This window comes from Lepisosteus platostomus, chromosome 1 (genome assembly GCF_059453375.1).
Source record: "Lepisosteus platostomus isolate fLepPlt1 chromosome 1, fLepPlt1.hap1, whole genome shotgun sequence".
In the NCBI taxonomy this organism is placed as follows: domain Eukaryota; kingdom Metazoa; phylum Chordata; class Actinopteri; order Semionotiformes; family Lepisosteidae; genus Lepisosteus; species Lepisosteus platostomus.
Genome location: NC_142611.1, coordinates 11,614,106 through 11,635,010, shown reverse-complemented (window position 1 = coordinate 11,635,010; position 20,905 = coordinate 11,614,106). Strand labels below are relative to the sequence as shown.

The 20,905-nt window shown below is 42.4% G+C and overlaps 1 protein-coding gene across 12 annotated transcripts; it reads right to left on the bottom strand.

Moving 5' to 3' along the window:
• Positions 1 to 5,501: 5,501 nt before the first annotated feature.
• slc25a51a (solute carrier family 25 member 51a) lies at positions 5,502 to 18,458 on the bottom strand. Of its 12 annotated transcripts, none has more exons than XM_088624133.1 (7): positions 18,352 to 18,458; positions 17,080 to 17,230; positions 14,157 to 14,200; positions 12,869 to 12,919; positions 11,696 to 11,756; positions 11,198 to 11,242; positions 5,502 to 7,207 (listed from the first exon to the last, which is right to left on the bottom strand). In XM_088624133.1, the coding sequence occupies exon 7, from the start codon at positions 7,155 to 7,157 to the stop codon at positions 6,267 to 6,269; it is 891 nt and encodes a 296-aa protein (XP_088480259.1). In that variant the 5' UTR covers positions 7,158 to 7,207; positions 11,198 to 11,242; positions 11,696 to 11,756; positions 12,869 to 12,919; positions 14,157 to 14,200; positions 17,080 to 17,230; positions 18,352 to 18,458; the 3' UTR covers positions 5,502 to 6,266. The 12 variants fall into 12 exon arrangements, 11 of the variants coding, with proteins under 11 accessions (XP_088480259.1, XP_088480275.1, XP_088480299.1 ...); XM_088624149.1 differs by having other exon boundaries at positions 11,696 to 11,752; XM_088624173.1 differs by lacking the exon at positions 11,696 to 11,756.
• Positions 18,459 to 20,905: the final 2,447 nt, after the last annotated feature.

Sequence of the window (20,905 nt, the reverse complement as noted above, 5' to 3'; positions counted from 1 at the left end):
CCCTTCTCTGCTTGTTTATTGAAAATCGGGTCTCATTGGTGTAACGACAGTCCTGTCTTGGAAGATACTGTGGAGCTGGGCTGTGACACTATTCTCTGAAGATCTCCTCTCTCCTGGAGGCCTTTGCAGAATGAACTGGTCTGCTTATCTTACCCCAGATTAGCGCAAACACCAATGACTAACTCTTTCAGTTTGTAATTCTGCATTGAACTGTGGCCATTTTTTTAAATCAGAGATGATTCTGGAGAGAGGTTTAACTCGCTTTTAAGCCGAGAGCCTTATCACTCACACCACTGACTGGGTATATCAGTTGTCCTTCTTTGTACTGCCCTCCTAATGTAATATAAAATGTTTTATAAAGTATAAAGAAAGAGGAATGTCAAGCTACATCATGACCATTCTCGTTCTTGAATTACCCCAGTTTTGTAAGGGAGAAGAGCAGGCCATTTCTGTTAAGGGTTAATGAAATTAAACTGATAGTCAGGGGATCCCAAGGCAGGTCCACATACAGTACCTTCTGGTTTTTGTTCTATCTGAGAATTCAATGAAATATTTCAGCCCACAGTTCACCAGATTTAGGTTTCAATTGAACTTTGACCTATTCTGTTTCCTAAGTAACTAAAAATCACCAACCACTGAGTGGGGGAAAAACAAAAACTTTCACAGATTCTACAGAAGCAACTTGCTAGTTCAGTTAGGGATTCATGCAAGGTAGGAGCCCAGCTGCAATGAAAATCAGAAGGGGACCAGGACTGGGAATTCAGGCCCTAGGGGGGCGATTTCTTCAAGTGGAAAGGCAGGGAAAAATGAACCACGACAGCTTTCTGAGTTTTTTTTTTCCCAAAAATGAAAACAAAAAATATCGAGACGATATACAGCATATATTAAGTAATTACATTTAGAAAAAAAATAATGATTATGACAAGTATCAATATTTAAAAAAACACGCTTAGCTTGTTCACAAATCACTGCAGGTTTGTTGCACATTATGTCCACATATGATTAGAGTATGTATATTCAACCTTTTTGCAGAGGGTACATGGAAAAGTCAGAACACTGCCTTTACATTTGTAAGTCATACAGTGCATATATACTGTATAGAAAGCACAGAATGCAAGGACTGTTTAAGAATGAGGCATTCATCCATCAGCAGAAAGATGCTTATTCCTGGGGAGGGTCGACATCCCAGAGCCTATCCTGGAAGCACAGGTCACAAGGTGGGAACTACACTGTGAGAACATGCAACATCCACGCAGAAGCTACCCCTGCCTGAATTCAAAATGAATACCCTTAAGACTGTGAGGCAATAGTGCTAACCACCCCGACACTGAGAGAGTAGGCCTCCCCTATTAATCATTGCATCATGGATGGTAGATCTGCAAAAAGTTAGAAGGGGGAAAAGCACATCCCAGCAATTTATATGAACAGGACTCAAGACGGTGTGATGCATCTGAAGAGAACTCACTGAGCTCGTCACAGGCTTTCTCTGCTGGTCAGCCATTGCACACAATGGAGAAAACTCTACAGGCCTGAGATGTTATGAAGAAAGCACAAAAAAAAAAAGGATTACACCGCTTGAAAAAAAAATGTGCAAGTCATACACACTGAAATACTCTCGCTGTGTGGTATAAATCGCTGTAATTGACAGAACAGCCAGATTTAAGCTGAGGCTGCTCCATTAATGCTGCTATACAGTTGTGCAACCTCAAGCTCAGTACTCCAGAACTAGAAGCAAGCAGAATGATGCTAGCAGTGGCAGAGGGCCAGGTTAAATATTTGCATTTGCAATATGAACACTTAACAGTGCACAAGACTGTTAAAAGCCTATCTGCGCTTGGAGCCACTTCAGGTTCATTTATATAATCTAGAGGGGCTTAGTCATCATCGTTTCAAAGAAAGGCTTCATGTACTGACTGGCAATAGATTTTCCAAGCTGCCTTCCACTCACTGCCACCATAGCCCTGTCAAAAGGATGACTTTTTTTTGTTGGCAATAATTTTCTTCACTGAGTGTGTTCCTTCATGCAAAGACACAGGATCCTGAAGCGTGTGCCTCAGTGATGATTCCTCGGCATTTTATATCCTGCTTTGGATCCTGAAACGGAACGTCATGATGTGGACCCACGGCTTCTGCCACTGAAGTGCAGTCACTACCTGGGCGAGGCACGGCCCAGTCTGTCAGGAGGCCCACAACACAGCAGCGCAGCTCAGTTAAAAACCACACAGTCGCCGACCACTATACTCCGCCCTCTGCTGGGAATTCTAGTTCACGGGATAGGACACCAACAACTGGACCACCATCATTTACAGGACCAACCTGGAATTTCCTGGTCTTCCTGGTAAAACCAACCCAGTCCACATTAAACCCAGTCTTACGTTTCCATTTGATAGTAGATTAGGTAAATATAAAGAAGCTTAAGGTTTTTTTTTAAATCCTAAAAGATTCCTAAATGTTTGCTTTTATTTGTGCTTTATTCAGTAAACCAGGTTTATTTTGGTTGCATGTCACCTTAAAAAAAAAAAAACTTTTAACACCAGTTTCATCAATATTTATCTTGACAGTCATTTACAGTCTTTCACCAGAGTGAAAGCAGTTAGGTTTATCTTTAGCCCGTTGAACCTGATTTTCTGTTGGCGGTTTTTGGAAATGATGTTAACACTGTGTTCTTTGTGGACATGCCCCAGTTGTTTATAAACAGTGAGTGTATATTCCAATGTGTAATACTTGTAGTCTGACTTCAAGCTCCTTGGCCTGGGATATGGTTCAGACAAGAATTGTTCTAGAACCTTAAGGCTTATACAGCTCACATATTTGGTTGCATCTAAATAGCAATTCTTAAGCCAAAGAGCTTCACATTTTGAAGGAGACCCATTTAACCGCCACTGAAGTGCAACATGGCAGCCAATGTGCACAGGCACTGCTACTATAAGACATACTAGATTAGAGAGGTGAGAGAAACTGCTTCACCTAATGAAAAATAAAAGGGAAACTTTGGATGGCCCAATTTTCCAAGACCAGAGCAGACTTTAATCAAGGCATCATGGATTAATGCCTCCTACTCTTTCTAAACTGCCTCAGAATCCTTAATGACCATGCAATCAAGACAGCACATTGTACATCAGGGTATTGCCCATCATACTGGGGCTTGCTTTAGGAAGTCTGGTCCAGAGAAAATAACATGACCTACCGGCTCACCCCCAACACTTACATCAGCTATCTGGTTCTCCCAGGAGGTCGCACAACCCAGTACCATCCAGGCACAACCTTGCTTAGCTTCCGAGATCCAACCAGCTCAGGTTACAAGGTGGGAATACTACCGTCACATATTCTGTAACTCGTAAAACTATTCACCCGCTTCCAATCATGAATCAAGTTCTCTTTCTTTGTGCTCTCCATAGCTCTCATTGTTTTGGCAGATGCCTCAATGTTGCGTTGTAGTCTTGCACTATATAGATTTCAGAGAGGAGGGCTGTGTTAATTCTGTAACTTGCTCAGCACACTGAGCCTTATTTTATATGCTGTGAACGTTACAACGAAACGTTAAATTATGATCACGATATTTTCTGATGTGCCAACACAAAGATTTCTAAAAAATACGCCTTCAAATTTAAAAATGTATTTGGCAGAGCTGGCAAAATCTTCATAATCTTAACTTTGTATAAAATAATGAGGTAAAAACAATGTATGTAATCTTGTGTTCAGACTTGCAATTATATATTGCAACAAACGGTTCTGTTTTTTTTTGTTCCCTTTTCTTTTTTGGATATTTTTTCTCCTTTACTTGTATTATTTATGTTTAACAAAACCTGAGGGGGAAAAAGGTTAATCGCCAATCGCAGGAGACCGGTTTCCCTCGCCAAAAGCACCGCAAGCAAGCCTGCTAGTACCGAGGCCGGTTGGGAGGTTCAGATTACTGACTCCCAGCTACTGTGTGGTCAGTAGCTGGGAGTAATCTTCACCATCACCTCGCGACACCGTTTTGGAAATTTCCGATCTCAATTGCTCAGCCGAAACCCATGAGCGGTAGTTCCTAGCCGCCCTTGCAAAAGGACGCAGCAGAACAAAAAATAGTAAGGGAACTGAAGAATAACAAAGCATGTCGGACTTTAAATCAACCCGTGGGGTTTTCTTAAAACAAAGTCCTCTATTGACGAAAAAGGTCGGTCTAAAGGTACAGGTCTAAAGAAAGAAATATAATTAGTATACATACAAAAAAATATCTACAGAATTATTTTTGAATTAATGTAAAAAATAATTCAAAAAACACCCAGGTATTTATCACACAAGACATGTGGTCCACGATTTTGTACTCTTGCTGACCTCCCACAGGTTAGTCATTTCTCAAGACAAAACAAACTAAGTGCTGTCGAGATGCCTTGCAGATTTCCTCCTAGTCAGACAGTCTTAACATTTGGGTTGAGATGATAAGTTATTTTCTCATTATTCAGGACATGTGCACCCGTCACTGACATCACAGGCTCTAAAAACAAAATCCACATTTTAGGTACAGCCAATGTCTTTTTTTTCTTCCTATTTGGAAAAAACAACTAATCCTACTCCATGGGCAACTAATCTTAATCATTTAATTTCTCTGATTAAAAAAAAAATAACTTCAATATCTTAAATCAACCACATGATGAGTTCCAAGAGATACCTCACTGCTATAATCATGGTCACACCGAGTTTCTATCTAACATAGATCATTCCTAAAACTTTCCAGAACTGCAGCCAGAACATTTTGGTGTGGTTATGGAATTCTTACCTCCTTATGTCAAAGTATAACCAAGGAGACTTGGCTATCAGTTAATCTGTATAAAAAGGCAGACATAGTGTAAGGGAGCAAACCATTTTAATAGGCTTTACTGTTAAAAAAAAGAAGTCTAGTAATACTATTCCAACTGAGCACTGGTGTATTTTATACTGCAGAAAAAAACTATCTGAAGCCTGCTGATCAGTACAGCTGTGCTATACAGCTGTGTAGTGTGGATTCCTTACATCTGAATACATAAACAGGTGATATTTCACCTTTGACAACTATGACAGATATACTGTGGATGGCCTTGTCAGTGCAGAGAGAATCTGTTTACTGTTTAATATTTAAAAGGGTTGCAGAGAAGAGCATTAAGAATCTGATTCTTTATCAGATCACCCTCTGCAGCAGGGCTGGGAAACTCAAGTGCTTATAATTTATGCTGCGTGTTCTTACATCTCAGTTCTCGACTCCTGAATCCGAAATTTACCATTTTCCCCCCAGCACAATATGACGTATCATGCGACGCATGAAAAGAACAGTTCATCCCTGTAGGATTATAGTCCGCAAGGAGAACATTTGCTATGTTCACAAACGAGACCCATCGTAATGTTACTTGACGGGTCTGAATTAAAGGTGCTGACAACCCCAAGTCATTTGCAGAGTGTCCTGCAATGTAAAATGTGTCACCCAGTTTCCTAAAAGCAACCATCAACATTGGAGGTTATGACAGGCGACAACAAATATGGAAGAGTGTTGAAAAACGTATGGGGTTTTATTACGAGTTCAAAAAGACAAAAAACAAGAAGCTCTAAATGTCTTTGAAAACGTTGCCAGCACTGTGCTATGTCTGCACCTCCCTGAGCAGCAGCACTGTATTCCTTCTCTAATTCCCAACATTTCAGATCACCGTTTTAAAACGCTTTTTCTCTTTTTATATTGACTATTGACAGAGTCTAGTGCCATTACCGATGCCCTGATAAGGATGAAGTTGGACAGCTCCCATTTGAAAGTTTTGCTTTCATGTTATGGGCTGCAAAAGAGTCAAAGGATGATCCTCTCCTGAGAAAGGCGAGGTGAGCTGTGGAAATTCACTGGGCACGAGTACCATTCTAGCTGAAACGCAATGCTGGTGCACACAAACCTGTATGTGAGGCAGGGATCCCTTATAAGATGTGGTGGGAGGGTGCACCTCAAAAACTTAACAAAACAAGCCCTTCTGCTGAATATTTTCTGCTAAAGAGAAACCGCTCAGCAGAAAAGCTTTACTGAAAGAACTCTGTAGGATGGGTAATGAATGACAGAAGCTGAAAAACCTTTTGAAAAGCAGCCCAGCTGAGGAACATTAGGAGCACCAAAAACAGCTCTTACACGAGTTCGTCACTTTTAGAAACATCCCCCAACCTGTTTTTGCAAGAAGACCAGTGCTCCTTTGCACCAGATCATGCTCGTCTGGTCCTGTTTGTCCCTTCTTGGCATCACCCTCTCCGACAGAGTTTGCCGCTGCCCTCCTCCCTCACAGCAGCTTCAGCAGGAGCTCGTATGTGGCATTGATGATGCCCCAGGAGAGAAGGGAGCGGTGGTAATTGAGGTGGGCCCCTCGAAACAGGTGCGTCACCTTGCCATCGCGCTCGCGCCAGATGGTGACGAGCACTGTCCTGAAGGAGGGGAAGTCCCCGCCGACCTGCGACTGCATGCGCGCCTTCACCACGTTGAGCGGGTAGAAGAGGAAGCCCAGCATGGCCCCCAGGACCCCGCCGCAGATGAAGTCGTTGACCAGGTGGGCGGCGCGGGTGTTGGCCTCGGGGAGGCACTGTTTGATGGGACCCCGCAGGCCGAAGAAGAGGGCGTTGCTGGGGCCGTTGCGCAGCAGGATGGGGCCCAGGCCTCGGTAGTACTCCCGGAAACCGTGCTCCCTGCGCAGCCTGCGGAAAGCGTGGAACGTGTTGTTGAAACGGTGGTGGTGCTTGTGGTCCTGCAGGAGCGTCTGGACCCTCTCGAAGGGGGTGAAAATGGCCTCCGTTGTCCCCGCCAGCACGGCCGCCAGGCTGCGGGTCAGCAGCTCGGGGGCGCTGGTGTGCCGGAGCAGCAGGCTGGAGAAGTCCTCGTACAAGCCAAACATCAGCGCCAGTGTGGAGGTCTTCTGCACGAGCGGCGGCAGGATGCCCCTGTAGAGGTTGCGCAGGCCGTCCTTCTGCAGCTGCCGGACCGCGTCGCGAGTCCTCAGGCCGTACAGCTGCTGGCGGAACAGGACCTTCTGGATGGGGAAGGTGATGGCGATGTTCGTGACCGCCGCGCAGGAGCCGCACAGGTAGTGCTTGCCCGGCGTCACGCCGGCCAGGCGCTGAGCCGGGGAGGCTGGCAACACCAGCTCCTTCCCCTGCTTCTGCTGGGCATCCGAATCCATGGCGGCGAATCCCACGGCACAGTCAGCCCCTGGCCTTCATCCTCCGTCAGCTGTGGGGGGGGGACAAGAACCACAGCCGTCAACTACCCTGGGCCAAATTTTAACACTGGTCCAGAAATGACCCATGAGGAGAAAACTCATTTCTCCCGGTCATATGGTGGTGCAGTTTCCATCTAAGACACATCGGTCCTAAAAACCAGGCTGTTCCCAACTGCAGGCAGAACTGTTTGGCATGGTTATGGAATTCTTACCTGCAGCTACATCAGTTAATACAGCCAAGGGGACCCTTCCTCTGCTGGATATCTTACCTGCTCTCTCCATTACGTAACAGAAACGCTAATCAGAGTATCATTGTTGCCGAAATAAATCCTTTAGTTTCCGGTATATACCAATTATTTTTCTAATTTAAAAAAAAGACTCAACTGGGCCTTTAAAAACATACAATCGTATCAAATTTGTTTTTACTGATTCTATAAATAAACTACCACAATTTTAAGTGTGGCCAAGAAAACCACGGATGCAGAAATTATAACAGATGGACTAAATCGACCAATTCTCTTCAAGCTTGTATGTCCATTATAAAAATGAATGTGCTTCTTCTTTGACAGAATTTAAGTACTACGCATTCTAGAATCTCTAAATGCATATGTAAGGGGAAGCAACTGCATGCCAAATAATCCATTTTATGACACAAAGGGTCTGTGTGTGAAGGGAAGGGGATCTATTTCTGCCAAATACAAGATGAAATTTACTCCTTTGTTCTACATTCACGGTTCTGGTTTAATCCTGACATTACAGTATCTCGAAATCCATTTGAAGAAAGACTGTTTTTTCCCCGCACAGAGCTTAAAGCTTAATCAACACACCCTCCATTTCAACACTGGAGATTGCACTTCGGCCCCATAATAACACCCTTACATCTCGGAATTCAGTAGAAACATTCACAAAATTACTTAAGATATGGTCTTCCTGCTCTCCTGTTTGCAATAATGTCTTTTCTATAATGATGACAAAAATGGATTCACATCTTATCGGATACTTTTATGAGGATGGCATGTCCTGGAGTTTATCTGCTCACCAAATGCGTTAGCTGTTGGACCTCTATACAAAGGGAATGGGTTCTTCTCTGTTTTTTTTCTAATACAAGCTTAAAACACTCAGAAGTTGTTAGCATCAGGGCTGTAATAACTTGAACATTGCAGAGGAAGCCATTTTCAGGAACACAGGTTGAAATAAAATAAATCTGGCTTCTGAAAATACTAATCTGCCATCTCATTTACATGTCTTACAGTATATTTGAGCCCACATAAATATAATATGAAGTCCTGAAGGAGTTTTCACTGAATAATTTATCATGCACTTCTAAAAGCCCACATATCAGGCATATACACAAATTCCAAGCATAAATTACTTTCTTATATAGAAATCAATATCTAAAACAAGCAGTTATACACAAGCTTTGTGCAGATTTCTTTGTGAAAGAGATCATATCATACACCGCGATGATCCATAGACTGGGACTCCAACTGGCTTACAGCTTTGCTCAAACGTTCCCCAGCGGGTCACGTGCACATCACAAGCAAATCTTTCTTCACAGCAAAAATGAGAATTTAAATTTGAGTGACAACCTTCATGGACTACAGCATTTGGTTACCTTTGACTTTTGATCATTTCAAAAGCTTGAATGTCAATTATTCGGATTTTAACACATTAAGCCCATGCTACTGATGCCTGCACAACATTTTTCCTGTACTTTTGGATATCAAACCACTTGGAGCTAAACATGTCTAAGTCTCCTATGCTACACCTAAAGTTACTGACAAAGTACAAATGTCAAGTCCCACAGTTGGTTTGGAGGCAAGTGTATTTAATAGCCTGACAAGCTACTGCAGATATCAGAGGACTGACGTTCCATGTTTGCATTAAAAGGATATATAGCCTAGGAGCTTCAGAGCAATGAAAGACAGGACAAACCCCAAAAGCAAAACCTTTCATGTTATCTCTTCAGATTGATCCTCAAGTGCTCTCCATGTTTTAATAGTTTTTTTTGTACATAAGCATTTCGGCACTCTTCACAAAATGAGAAGATTGTCGAAAGAAAATACAGGGAAGAAAGTAAAAAATAAGTAATGTTTTGGAAAGAAGAAAATAATGTTTTGCTCACTTCTGCTTTCCTGTTGAAGGGAATCCTAAACTGTAAAAGCCAGGCACTGTAACACAAATGATGAGACAAGAGCCAACTGGAGTTGGAGCCAGACAGGGATTCAACCAATTCTGGAGGTTCAAGTTATTTTAGTTTCTATAATATTAGCCAAAATAAGAACATAAGGTTCCTCTGAATGGGATACTGTAGTTCAGTGGTCTTCAATGTTTTTTTAAGAGGGATGAGGCATTTAAAAAAAAAAAACTATCAAACAAGTGACACACTGCATACTTGTAATATTTTCACTGGGAGTACAGGGTAAACACTGGAAGTTATTTATTAACCCAATCTATGACAGCTTTACAGCGGCCATCTTAACTCGCTCAGACTTCTCCTCACACTCAGGGGTTGTCTAACAATTACAAGTGCAGTTCGGTAGTATGGAATTGAGCAGTTTACAAAACATTTTTAAATGTGACATTGGGGAAGGGTCAGCATGCCAAGGCAAACGTCTCATCTAAAAAAAGCTTACATAATCGTTATCATCTTTACACACTTATAATGCTTTTCTGGACACTCCACTCAAAGTGCTTTACAGGTAATGGGGATCCCCTCCACCACCACCAGTGTGCGGCCCCACCTGGATGATGCCACGTCGGCCAGAGTGCACCAGTACGCTCACCACACACCAGCTATCAGTGGGGAGGAGAACCGAGTGATGAAGCCAATTCGCACATGGGGATTATTAGGAGGCCATGATTGGTAAAGTCCAGAGGGAAAACTAGTCAGGACAACAGGGTAACACCCCTACTCTTTTCGAGAAACACCCTGGGATTTTCAATGACCACAGGAAGTAGGGACCTCGGTTTTACGTCCCATCCGAAGGACGGCGCCATTGGTTTTGTAGTAAAGTGTCCTCATCACTATACTGGGGCATTAGGACCCACACAGACCGCAGGTTGAGCGCTCCCTACTGGGCCCACACACACGTCTTCCAGCAGCAACCTTAGCTTTTCCCAGGAAGTCTCTCATCCAGGTACTGGCCTGGCTCACACCTGCAGAGCTTCAGTGGGCTGCCAGTTATAAGATGTTCGGAAATATAGCTCCATTATCTTCTGCCTTCCTCGGTTCTGTCAGGAGAATCAACTCCAGTGGTTCCTCACAGAAACAGTCTGTGAGGAACCACTGGTTGCTTTCTATTGCCAGCTCAACTGCACAGTGTGAACTTAAGGAATCATTTGTACGGACACCAGGGATCACTAATGGGTCGAGAGTCAAGAGTGTGGCTATAGTCCATTGTTGATTCATCCCCATGAGCAAAGCAAGAAGGACTGGAGTAATCAGGGTAAACTCCTCAAGAAGTACCCAACTACAGGGTAACAATGCTCAAGGAAAGAAAGTGATGTCTACAGTAAGGCCTTGAACCCACAGGCTTGTGGCACCAGCTCAGGAACCCTGTTCACTATCAAAGAGGAGTAATGCAAAAAGCAGATTCCAGAAACCAAAGCTATTTTTCTAAAGCTAACAAAGGGAATCTTAGAGTATGGTTGTATTTTGCTCTTTAAACATTCCTAAGGCCTGAAAGATGATATTCATTCCTGAAACCTTGAAACAAGCGCACATAAAAACAACCGTTTGAAACTCGTTCGTTATAAAATCCAGATGAACCCCACCATCACGTTTTTGTCCCTGTGACCACTGATGCACTTAAGCCAAGTGCTTTCGCTCAGCACTGGGAGCTGCCTGCCTCCCACACAGGAAACTGCGTTTCCACGGGGGTCACTCTGTTTGGGCTGCAGGCAAGTCCACTGACCACTGTGAGCCAGAGTGGCGAAGAGCTGAACTTCTATCCAAGCAAGGGAGGAAATATGACAAAGGACGGGAAAGTGACACTTACCACTGGGGCATCTCCTGGAAAGCCCAGCTGGCTGAGGCCATGGTCCTGCAAAAAAGACCAGCAACATTACAAACTGCCCGATGTCATTTCTTTAGTAATGCAATAATATTACTTTTTCAGACGTAATATATTAACTTCACTTCTATCACTAATGCGTTCCTTCTTGAATCTTGTTCAAACGAAATTTACAAACACCTACTTTAAAGTTTTTTTACAGTTAAATTGTACAGATTAATTCTCTCTGGTCTGCAAACCCAGAAGGGGTTTCAGTGTATCTTGCAATGTGTAGCTTTGCTTAGGTCCTGAGGATCATTAATGGGATCAGACTAGTAGGTTCCCCTGGTTTTTGTTTCACCTCAGTCTACGATTTGTTAAACACTGATCTCTTCCCAGGTTTAACTGGGTGATCACTTACAAAATCCTATGGAATTACAGTTTTTGGTCCTAAATATCACAGAGTGACATCAAGGCAAGGGAGGAGTGAAATGGTGTTCACACCTGTCTTCACGTGTGCAGCAACATCTACTGATGATCTTCGATGGGTGTCAGGGGAACCTGTCTGAACACAGGAAAGAAAATTAAAAATAAATCTTCCTGCTGTGGCTTGGTGATCCACATGGAAAGTGAACAGGGTATCCCACATTGCAGGGCTGGCGTGGATTAAAGATATCTATAAAGCCTGCAGCACCCAGTCTTCCAAGATTTAGGACACCCCATCGCAAATTAAAAAAAAAAGCTCTGTAGCCTTGAGTTCACTTCACTAGAGACCAACCAAAAAACAAGGCCAATCAAACAGAGGAAAAGGATCTGCAGAAATTGTGCAGCACAATACAGGCCTCGCTTCTCCCTATCCACAATACACTTGATGAAAGAAAATGCAAACCAGAAACAGATAGCATTTATTGCCAGCTCCAAAACCTGTTATGATTCACAGCACCGTTTAAGGAGTCAGGTTAGACTGTTTGTTTTGACATCACAAAAAAAAACTTTTTTCAACACAGCGCAACGTGACCTAGGTCTGGTTACAGTCTTTACAATGATGAGGTACGATCAATATTTATTTTGTGGAAAACTGCCCTGATGTAGCTTTTACATTATATTGAGTTTCAGTGGGTAAAAGGCTGTTCGCGGTAGAAATACTGCCTTTCCACTCTTCTGAGCATGACAGATAAAACTAGTTAAAATGCAGTTTACTTAAAACTATTTACTGGACAAATTACAATCCCCCCCCCCAACTCATGAGGTAATGAGGTTACAATGGAGGGTATGTGACAAAGATTAACTAGCACTGTTGGCGAGATGAGCAATTATCCACTTCACTTTAAAAAATGTTCACTTCACCTTCATTTGAACAATACCTCTCTGCTAAGTGTATGGAGGGTGTTTTTTTATTCCCATGCCCATGTAAACACTGAAATACAAACACAATGTGCACATCTAAAAAAAAAAAAAGACATCTGAGCCAATCACTGAGACTCATTTAATTCTTACCACTTTAAACCACTTAAGAGCTACCTTTATGCGAGAGCTGTTCCATAGCTCTGACGCATTTAGGATCAGCGGGGGGTTGGTTTCAGCCATACCTACCCCTCCTGATCAGAATGCAAAGAAGCTGGAACTAGAAACCGCCACTTCGTACAGTGAATAAAGCACTGCGCTTCAACAACTCACCTCTCCTTGCTCCGTTCAAATGGGCCTGCAGCATCCACTTCCAAAGGGAGGCTGCAATTAGGAACACAAGAACGGTTACAAACGAGGGGAGACATATTTGGTCGATCGAGCCCATTAAGGCAGACAGCAGCTCATCGACCCCAGGATCTCATCCAGCCCCTCCTGGAAGGAAAGTAAGGAATTCTTGTTTCTTACTCCCACAAACCCAAAGAGATTTTAACGAACCGGCACAAAAAACAAAAAGGGAAAACAGAATTCCCCATGTAATTGAAAAACACATTAAATCTAGTCATTAATTCAAAACAACATCTCCCAGGAATGAACCTGGAACACCGGCGAGTTCAGTTTTCATGGATTTTTCTGTCGTTTCCCTGGCAGCCTGAGAAAAAACAGAAGCTGCGGAGAAATCAAACAAAATTCTGTCCAAACCTTACATTGACTCTATATATGTATTTGGCTTTGAAGCACTACACGTAGCACAGAGAAAGTGCTGCACCCAATGTGGACTGTTTTTATTTGTGATACAGGCCTACCGTTTCCTGTCTGGTGAACAACTCTTGTCTAAATTGAAATTAAGCAGCAGCATTTCTGTACTTCGCAGGACCATCCTTTAGTAAAATGTGATGAGTATGAAATGAGATGTACTGTATCTCTCATCAGTCAGAAATCCATTTCAGTTTGCTAAATGGAATTTATAATAATAATTATAATTGCTTACACTTATATAGTGCTTTTCTGGACATTCCACTCAAAGCGCTTTACAGGTAATGGGGACTCCCCTCCACCACCACCAATGTGCAGCCCCACCTGGATGATGCGACGGCAGCCATAGTGCGCCAGAACAATTTGGTGGCTTCTCATGTTAAGTCTACACCAACAGAAGAAGTAAAGTGTTTGGGAGGTAATCCATTAAATAATAGTATTCCTGTACTTTCAACACATACCGTACCAGTATTTTCTGGACCTCATCATGACTAAAGCCTCTTTTACGATATGAAAAAAGCACCTCAGGTAACTTTATAATTAAAAAAAGTCAAAAAGTCCAAAATGTGCTTTAGGAAGTTCTCATTGTTGCACATACAAAATCTATGGTGGCCCAGAAGTGCAAAACACACAAAAAATAAGCACACAAACAAAATGACAACATCTGTCATACCGAATGTGAAGAACCCTGGCTGGAATAAATTCCAAGTACAACCAGCATTCTTACCAAATTGATTCACAGAAATAAAAGTAAAGTTTTTTATTCTACTACTTACAAAAAGCACCCGAATAAATACAGACTTACATTTTTCAAGTTCTCCTACGCTTGATCTTTTCCCTAGACGTATCCTGATAACCATAGAAAAAAAAAAGTTTTCACAAAGGGGATTTTTGTTCAAAGTCCATTTGATTGCATGCAATGTGATATTTGGCCTTTTTTTTTACTGAAAAGCAAAACTAGTGTTTGTGTTCGTAAATTCAAAATTAAAAATGTTTCTCGATAGCTTTAAAGATTACAAGATGGAACACAAACGGTCGTGCGATTTCTGCAGGGGTTGTGACTCTTAAAATCGAAAGGTTTGATATATAAATCAACATTGTTTTACTTCTTAACTAACAGTCATTACGGACTGAAAAGCACATCAATGACATTCAAACACCTAGTTCTGGTCACCTAAAATCACCGAAATATTCCGTCTGTCAACAAAAGCAACAGACCACTTGGACAGAAATGGAAACCTTATTGCCGAAGAATCCTGGAAACAATAATGTTCTGAAATAAGGAAATGAAAGTGAAAACTACTTAAAGGACACTGAAGTAAGGCCTCCAGTCACCACATCCATAAATACAGACCAAAATAATATAAAGATAATAAAAAAATAAGCGATTCACTTGTTCTGTATACTCATTCCCTTACACTTGCTACCAGTCTCTGCATAGCAGTTCTCCTTTCAAATGACGGGTGTCCTACCACTATGTTAGAGCATGTAGTCCTTGGCACTTCTCTACGCAGTACCATGTATTCTCCACACCTTCTGTTGACCTTGTGACCACTGGGAAAACCTCAGTCTCAACAACCACATCTCTGGGGTTCGAAGCAATGAAAAACAGTGAGGACGAGATCTGAATCGTGGAGTGGGTGTGGTAGAGGTTCATCGTGGGGAATCCCGAGGGTCACCCCAGGCTACCTCCATGAACATCTAAAGAAATCTGAAATCTGAAAAGCACCTGTGGGAGTGACTTCACAGTTTTGCTCCAATAACTGGTTTTCTAGAATGTTGCAAGTCAATTGGGGCTCAAAGTAACAGTAAATCTGGATTTTCTCTTTGAAACATTTTCTCAGTTTCTTTTGAAATATTCTACGCTAACACTAAAACACTCGTGGGAAAAAAGGATCTTTGTCGCCGTTTTAAGTCATACTTGATGGCATCCAACATTTGAAAAGAAAGTTCAAATAAGTTTGCATTTGTACAGCACTTTTAATTCCAAAGCATCACAAAATTCTAAGATATTAAAAAAAGGTGTTTTAAGGTGACAGTGACAGACAAAACCAGCGTTAATTTGAGTATATGAGTATACTACATTGACAGGTGATTGTGAATCTATGCTCCATGAAGTTCAGTGAGAAGTGACATCTGGATATTTTTTTCAGTCACGATCTGCCTTTACATTCAGAAAAGTTCCCACATCTTATTCTACATCTTCCTCTTATATACAGAATAAGAGCAAATACAAAAAAAACTTGGGAATGGGAATATAAAAATGATTAAAACACAATGACTTTGGGTCATGATATGACCCAGTAAAAGTCATAGACTTGCCATTCAAGAATGCTAAAGTTTGTAATGTTAGCATTTTGTAATGCTAATTACAAAAACATGTCTGTGCCTTTTTGACAACCTGTAACCTTTAATAGGTCTTTCTGAGATTTCATCTTCTGTTTTGTTTAATCCCAGAAAAAGCTTTCCAGTAATTCCACTTCCACAGTATTTACAGATTCTTTGTCAGCAATATACTTCAGTTCCACAGAACACGATTTCATCTGTACAATGTGAAGGTGTTGCAGACTTCTGTACAGCAAAAGGCAACACTACAAAGGGTTAAGAGACCCACTCAAGATTCACTAATGCTGTCTAGCGTCATATTGTGCTGATTTCTCTTGCAAACGCGGTGTATTTTGTTGTCTAGTCTCCACACACTGAGAAAAGATGGTGACCTTCAATCATGTGCAATATGAAACCTGACCACAAGCATTAAATCAGCATGACACCGCCAAGCACAAAAAGGAGCGGACACTAACATCCCCATACGAGAGCTTGTGCATGTGCAACATACAAAACTTGATGCAACAAAAAGGCATCGATTTTTAAATCGCGCTTGAAAATGCTGTAATGCCATCAAATGGGATTATTCTTTTTAGTGCACGACATCTCTTATTTGTGTTTAGCAAGAACGTTACACTGTACATAGGCCTTCTGCAAGTTCAACAGCCTTACGGACAGGGTGGGAAAAAAAAACTCGCTGCCCGTTTCTAGACCGTCTCCGCCCCCTTTCTGTCCCCAACATCGCTGAGCAATTTGAAAAACCTCTGTCCTACAACTGCCCTCCGTAGCACACAGGGATCAGGGACGCAAACGCAAAACGGAATATCAACTGTTTCTTATCTCAGTTTGCATTTTCCCTGACCCTGGACTGTGACGCACCCTCCAGCGAAGTTCAAGAAAGTAACAACTTGCGTTGGTGTTCATCTGCAAATTCTGGAGGAGCAGCAGCAGTCTGGGGTCTGTTAATTAAAACTCCAGCTCGGGAGGACTCCCTCGTTCGGGCAGTCAAGGTGCACAGGACACAATTTCTCGAGGACTCCGAGAGAAGAGGCAGGCTGGTGTCTCTCTGGTTTCACAGCGCCGCACTGTCTTGTCCAGCAACGCCGGCCTAATTAGTTTATATTTGAATTTAAAATGATTCTCCTTTTTAAAGCTATCTTCTATCAACAGTAGGCACCTTCTGCACACAGAATTGCCTTACTAAACCTGACACATTCACATAGTAATCACAGCACTTTATAAGATCACTTTATTAGCCATATACAATTCCTTGCATTCAATTAATGTATTCTTTATTATAGTCTATGGTTAGCCATGTATTGGAAATATGGTCACCCAATTACAAAAGACCTCTCCGTATACAATTTTGCAAGCCTGAAAATGCATGCAACAAATGAGTGTACCTGTTGACGGTCCCACGCACGCAGCTTCTCTCCAAAGGGTGTGGGCTCGAAACTGTGGGATCCTCCTCCCTTTACGGCGCCTACACCTTAACCTCAGCCACACATGCAGTAGGTGCGCGCCAGCTGGGTAGTCCTCTGAGCAGGTCTACATCTTAAAATGAAAAAAAAAAATCGAACTCGTTTTAAGAAAAACTGGCGTGTGTACTAACCGGCCTGCTAAAAGCAGTGTGCATGTAACACTCAGCTGCCTCTTCCACACGCTGTTTTGCAGAACTAAAATTAGAGTCCACGTGAAGAACAGGGAACAAGAAAATGGACTTATGACCTTGCTTTCTGAATTAACTCTTTCCTCGTGGTTAGTGTATCCACATCGATAAACCGAACAGCGCTGAATTCCCCTCACCTGTGATGCAATCCAATCTAATATATAGCCACTTTAATTTAATGTACCACGCATCTACACGTGCAATATCTCCTGTGATTTTAATGGGGATTGTCTTTAACATTCACTCTCGTATACAGAACTGCTGATCAGTATTTAAAAAAAACGTTCAATTACATCGACTAGATTCTCGGCAGCCCAGACTTCAAGAAGCGAAGTGGCACTTTAAAGAACGGAATAGCTACAGGTCGATCTAATGTAGTCCAATAAAATACAACTTTTTTATTTAATTAGAAACACTTCGGAGTCAATGAAGCAAACAAGGAGGAGGGTAATAAATGGCACTTAGTAATCTATATCTCGCGTTGTTTCTTTTATGACAATAAATGAAGAAAACCCCAGTTTCCTTTTAAATCAGATATTAGATGGACGTTTATATGGGTTTAGCCAACAACACGAGAGAGATCTACAGCCGGTGCTGTACGGACAGGAGCTTACAGAGCACCAGGGCTGTTTGTAAAATCCTACCGAACGGGTCTGGAACACAGGACCCTCCCTAGGCGAGGACCCCCGGTCTGTCAGCCCGCCGTCGCTGCCATCAGACCTTCACGCCTGGTTAACTGCAGATAAGACCCGGGGTGAAACTGGCGGCTGCTGTGCCCGGCACAGCCCAAGAGGTCACGCTTGAAGGAGTGTGACAGGCTAAGTAAGGCCTGTGCCCCCACACACACGACAGCAGAGATACGCCGTGCACCAGAACAGCTGCAAGCCTCACTCAGTTTAAACAAGCCGATGGGAGGGTGATAAAACCGTTGGATTCTGTCTGCCCGTGGCTCCTCGTACGAAAGACCAGAGAAACCACGAAACAGACAAAAAAAAGGAGAAATTACCTCTCGCTGATAAATCCTCTGTTGCCTTACCACCCTCGTCTTTCTGTACCTGACACGCACACCCTCCTCCTCCCCCGCCTACTGCTACTACACAGCGGCGCTTTGCTGATGACGTCACCAGGAACCGATCGGACAGGCGGCGACATCGTGCAGGCTGAAGGCCAGATTCCTGTCTAAACTGATGTTTTGCACACCCAGTTTATATTTGAATTTAAAATTATTCCCATTTTAAAAGCTATCTTCTATCAACAGTAGGCACCTTCTGCACACAGAATTGCCTTACTAAACCTGACAATGTTGATTCCACATACACATAGTAATCACAGTACTTTATAAGATCACTTTATTAGCCATATACAATTTCTTGCATTAAATTAATGTATTCTTTATTATAGTCTATGGTTAACCATGTATTGGAAAGATGGTCACCCAATTACAAAAGACCTCTCCATATACAATTTTGCAAGCCTGATAATGCATGCAAAAATGAGTGTACATGTATATATGCAACACACAAATACACTCTCTTTAAAAACGTATGCAAAATGTGAAAAATACTTCCAACTATCCTGAAGGCTTGCAAAAATCCCCATTCATGCCGTCCCAAACCCCAAAATTAAGATTTTCATTTGTATTTTAACCAAACATCTTATCTCCAAGACATATTTTTATACTTGAGTGAATTGTAATTTGTAATTGTTAAAGGAATTGTAATTGTAATTGTACCCAGCTGAACTTCCGGCTTTGTGACAAGACGCTCAGAATACACTCTAACTATTTTGAACTGGTTTACCTCTGAATAAGCATTGTAGGTGTAAAAATGAACTGCAGAAAAATAATCTCCTACCGTATGTTGCAGAGCAGCACAAAGGCCACAGGTTTAGAAGCCGAACTGTTCTACGACAACTATAACATTATTATTCTTATTGTTGTTGTTATTAAATGGAGAGCTGGTGGTCCCATCTGGAACACACTTGTGAGAATGGGGAACAGACAAAGGGAAACAAATTTGTGGCGCAAACACCCTCGACTTTTCTGTCACGTGCTGGTGACTTTGTAACTGCATTCTGCCCCGGCGTTAGGGGGCAGGAGCCAGGCAGGGGGCAGTTCGGAGAGAAAAGCAGCAGCGCTGTCTGGGGTGCCAGTGTATGGAGTCTGGAGCACGTAAATGCAGACGTGTTTTCACCCAGGGGAAGGCGACTCCAGGTCTCCAGCCAGTTCAGAGTTCTCACCTGCTTCAGAGGCACCTGTTAATTAACACGTGTGTAAGACCTGCAGTACACTGATGATTGAACTACGCTAATTGGTTCAATTAACCATTAAAGCCATGGGGTGGAAGCCAGAGACTGGTGTTTTGCCTGTCGTTGCCTTCGATTTTCATGGTGCATTTGATTGCGTTGTAATCTGATTGCATCGTGAAAGAGAAGGGATCATTCCTTACCACCTTTTAGGACTGAAATCCTTTCTTTATCCTTTTTTGTTTGAGACACCACAAAGCTTCAAGAACATGAACCCGAACCTCGATTTAGCAGTAAAATTCTGAGTGTTTAATCACAGGCTAGGTGATTTCAGTTGTTCGTTTGGGTCATATTAGTCAATTTGCCTTCAGCTTGTGAAAAAGGTCCACCTTTTGGGATTTTTTCAATGATACCACCACTGCGCCGATTTCAGTTTCAGAGCTGCCTCTCACTCAGGTGTGCTGCCTGAAATGGAACCAGCTGGATCTCTGGAACAGGAAAGAACTCTCATTGTGTTCATCTAATGCAGTGTCCTTTTGCAGCTGTATCGGTTCAACAGCACTACATCAGCAAGTAAGCGGTGTTTAGTCAGAAATAACAGCAAGCAAGCTGAGGGGAGGCTGTGTGACATCCTGTGTGCTGAAGTTGTTGGAAAGAGTAGGAAACAACTGACTGAAGAATCAAGATAAATAAAAACGTTACCACGTGAGCAGATCAATGAACTCATCAATTAACTCTGGGGATTTAAGAGATAAACCAGAATTAAATTCAGTGGACAGTGATTGTCCAGAACCAGTGCTCAATGTAATGTGAATAACTTCCATGTACATGTACATATGGCAGTAAACTCCTTTACTCTCTGCTCTACTATGTTTGATATTTTCACTAATGTCTAGAATAGACAGATGTGAGAATGCCTCAGTTAAAATGGAAAACTCTGTAAACCCAGCAAGCCAGTGAGTCCTCAGGACAAGGATCTGGGAAACCCTGGATTAATCTACTTCCAATTACTGTATATACAGCCCAGCGAAGCAGAATAAGAAATAAGTGCCTGACATAAACCTGGTAAAACTAAATAACTGCAGAGGTACAGTGCACATTTGCCACGGTGATTTCCCATAAGGCCTACTGTGATTTCTGTGCCGTTTGTGCCTAGACTGGCGTTTGCCATGAGCTTAACACAAAGAAAAAAATAACATCCGGATCCATATTCGTTCCTGAAGAGGGATTAGGATTAGTAAACTGTGCTGTGCGGTTTGCCGTGAAGTCCTTCTGTGACCAGGCAGCCTCTGGACTGCCCCTGCCAGTCATGTCTT

Excerpts from the sequence above, each read along its gene's own strand:
- slc25a51a (XM_088624133.1), bottom strand. The coding sequence starts at position 7,157 with ATGGATTCGGATGCCCAGCAGAAGCAGGGGAAGGAGCTGGTGTTGCCA.